Below are 3,266 nucleotides of genomic sequence, written 5' to 3'. Positions count from 1 at the left end.
CGATTACCCACCGAAAAACACCACACACACACACCACACATCCATCTCTTCCATCCAGATCTAAGTGAGAATGGTGTCTCTCATGAGCCAGGAGACGTCTCCTGGCCCACTTATAAGTGCAACATGGTGGCCACCATGTTCCACTTGTAAGTGAAAATGGTGTTTGTATCCGGTGCACGGTGAGTTTTATACTTCAAGTCTATCTAGTCATTTACATATCTTACCATAAAATAGATAACTACATTGCTTACAGAAAACAGTGTTCATTAGTATTGTTTCTTGTCACCAGTTCATGAATTATTCTTCTTGTCTCCAGACAATGTGGACTGGTATTCTGCACCACGTGTGCAACAATCACACATGGGCCCTGGGACAGTGCCTTCACCCCCCTCTGGATTACACAGAGGTGAGGACAACAACCTGGCTGGTTCCTGGCTCTGCGCCCCACAACAGACTGAGGGAAATCCTGCTGGACAAGAAGTGGCTGAAGACAGCCCACAAGTTCTTGCGGTTCAGGTATATAAATTGTGTGAATGCATCATTAGATTCAAGATTTCATCAAATTACCTTTTTTGACATACTGTTATAGGAGAAGTCAATTATATTACAATCTGCACAAACATATTTGTCATTTGAAACAACCTCATACAGAAATTGTTATTATGTAGGGATTACAACCATTCCTTGCTTATCAATTGAAAGCAAATTATTTCTGGTATTGCTTTTTTCAGAGTAACATCAGAGCTTGAGAGCTTTCAGAATCATATTCTCATGTACGCCTCCAAGCGGTTCCCCTTCAGTCCTGAGGTCTACAATGCAAGATGTCTTCTTGCAGCCATCGACTACAACAGGCACAAGGACAGGCCGGTGGCAAAGCGGAAGAGTGACGGGGAAGTGAGGTATGTGGACATACTAGTATTTTATATAGTGACAACTTTGTGATAGTAAGTACCTCCACTATAATATTCTAGAGTACAAAGGGAGAAGATTGCTGTAAACTTGAATTTTATATGATTTCAACATGCTTATGATTGAAATTACTGTGTAGACAATCTCTTATTATCTGTATTGTAAGTTGTTTCATTGGGGATTCTAGCTGTTTTTAATCTGGAGTTGAAGGTAACTGATCCTTTCTCTTATTACATCTTCATACGTTTTGGCTTTAGAACCCATAGGTCGTTCCAGAAGAAGAGCGACCGGTGGACCTACTGCAAAGTAAAAGAGCCGAAGGAGTACAACTACATCGGAGAGCTCCAAGGGAACATCGTAAGGAGGAGGATCGACTCCGGCAGGGGTATGAAGCGGAAGCAGCCCATGTCCGAGACTGACCCAAGGAGGCTGGGTCCCCTCCCAAACCAGCCAGCACCACCAACCGCTTTACTGGTCCAGCAGCACCAGTCTAGGTTGGCACTAGAGTATTAGTAGAATCAATATTTAGTTTTAGGAATACACTGTCAGTTAACTTCTCAGTTAACATGTCAGAAATCCCTTTTTGTAAAATGTTCTAAGTAAAACCAATGTTCATAGATAGAGTAAAGAGACAACACATTGTGAGTCCATCTGTGGTTTTCCATTGCTTACAATTTTCAAGTCATACCCTGTCAGGGAACCAATGTTCAAGAAAGTGAGTATTATATTCATGTGTATATTCCGCTCACTGTGTAAGAATGCTTCCATGTGTAAGAATCCTGTGTTTCCATGTGTAAGAATTCTGTGTTTGCACTAAGGTCATAAGTTATTTGTAAGCTTAGAGTAAGGAGACAACACACTGTGAGTTTATCTGCAGTATTCCATTGCTTACATTTTTATTTACACACCAGGAAGAAAACCTGTATACTGGCCATGGGGGTCAGGGAACTGCCGCCTGATCCTCCACACACAGCAGTTGGGGATGACCTGGCGGTTCCGTGCCCCCAGGCGCCCATGCTGCCAGAGGATGTACTGCCGATACGCGGCGTGCCTGTACTCTTTGTTGTCCTGGCCAGGCTCCTGTTGGTCCTGCAATCCAAATACATCATTTCTGTACTGCCTGGCCAGCCTCAGGATGCTTGGATTCAGTATGTTAAGGTCCATGTCCTGCAAAAAGGGGGAAAGTCTTGATTAAATTGATATTTGCATATGATCCAAATGACGTGGCATTTCATTTTTATAACAATATGCCTTGTTTTCAGATATCTTGACTTTAGCATGTTTATTATTTAGCATATAAACCAATGAGTGTGAAGTAATCTTCATTATACAAGTGAAACATGTGATGCATAGCTTACAGGCAGTCTAGAGATGCAGCTGTTGGGGTGTCCTTGGCAGCACAGCTTCTCTGCGTCTGTCGGCATGTCTTGGCAGCGGCTACACGTGCACCATTCAGGTGCACCGCTGCCACCTGCACCGCCACCACCTGCACCGCCACCACCTGCACCGCTGCCACCTGCACCGCCACCACCTGCACTGCCACCACCTGCACCGCTGCCACCTGCGTTGCTGCCACCTGTATCGCCGCCACCTTCATTGCCGCCACCTGCACCGCCGCCGGCTGCATCACCACCTCTCTTTCCATGATGTCGAGAATGAGGCCAGGCTGCGGTCCACCAACTCACAGAGGAGGTCATCCTTCTCTGCCTGACTCATCTCCCCTATCAGCTCCTAAGCATGTTGTACAGAACATTATTGCCAGGGGATGTCATGATGTATACAAATAGATCACCTTGTACTAATTTTTTTACATCTAAATTCAGGGCAGTGCTAAAACTATATTTTAAGCATGTCCCTACATGCATAACCTACAGTCTAGTACAAAATGAACTTCATCTTCTGCCCAGTTGGAGTCACAAAGTGTACACAGCCATAGTTACCTTCACTTTCTCCTTCCTTCGGGTCCGAAGTCCTTCGATTCTCCTGCAGTCATCTGCTGTCAGGAGGGCAGCGTTCCGTCTAGCTCCTCTGCGGGCCCTACCACCCCTAGCACTGGTGGCCCTACCACCCCTAGCACTGGTGGCCCTACCACCCCTAGCCCTGGTGGCTGTGCCACTCCCGCGGCGCCTGCCTCTTGTAGGGGTGGGCTCAGCTGGTGACTCCTCCTCACTGCTGTCATTCACCGTGTCATCAGATGGGGATGAACGCGGAGAGGCGGACATAGCCACGTTCTCCACAAGCCGTGCAGCCAGTTGAGGTTGATCTGAGGAGCTGGCCAGGTCCAGTTGGCCGCCACGGTTTAGGTCAGATGGGGCGTTACCTCCACTTTCATGTTCTGTCCTCACCGCTTGAACGCT

At 46.6% G+C, this 3,266-nt stretch overlaps 1 protein-coding gene across 1 annotated transcript in view; it reads left to right on the top strand.

The window, feature by feature from the left end:
* The window catches only part of LOC109483971, a 10,559-nt gene extending 8,362 nt beyond the window's left edge, over positions 1-2,197 (top strand). The window contains exons 6-8 of the mRNA XM_019787128.1: positions 317-516; positions 732-899; positions 1,167-2,197. Coding sequence (XP_019642687.1) covers positions 317-516; positions 732-899; positions 1,167-1,422 — 624 coding nt within the window. The 3' untranslated portion in view covers positions 1,423-2,197. The remainder of the gene's footprint in view (positions 1-316; positions 517-731; positions 900-1,166) is intronic.
* The last annotated feature ends 1,069 nt before the right edge of the window (positions 2,198-3,266 follow it).

Source organism: Branchiostoma belcheri, unplaced genomic scaffold (assembly GCF_001625305.1).
Source record: "Branchiostoma belcheri isolate BF01 breed outbred unplaced genomic scaffold, Haploidv18h27 scaffold671, whole genome shotgun sequence".
In the NCBI taxonomy this organism is placed as follows: Eukaryota; Metazoa; Chordata; class Leptocardii; order Amphioxiformes; family Branchiostomatidae; genus Branchiostoma; species Branchiostoma belcheri.
The sequence above is the reverse complement of the archived record's forward strand: the minus strand, read 5'-3'. Positions and strand labels throughout refer to the sequence as shown.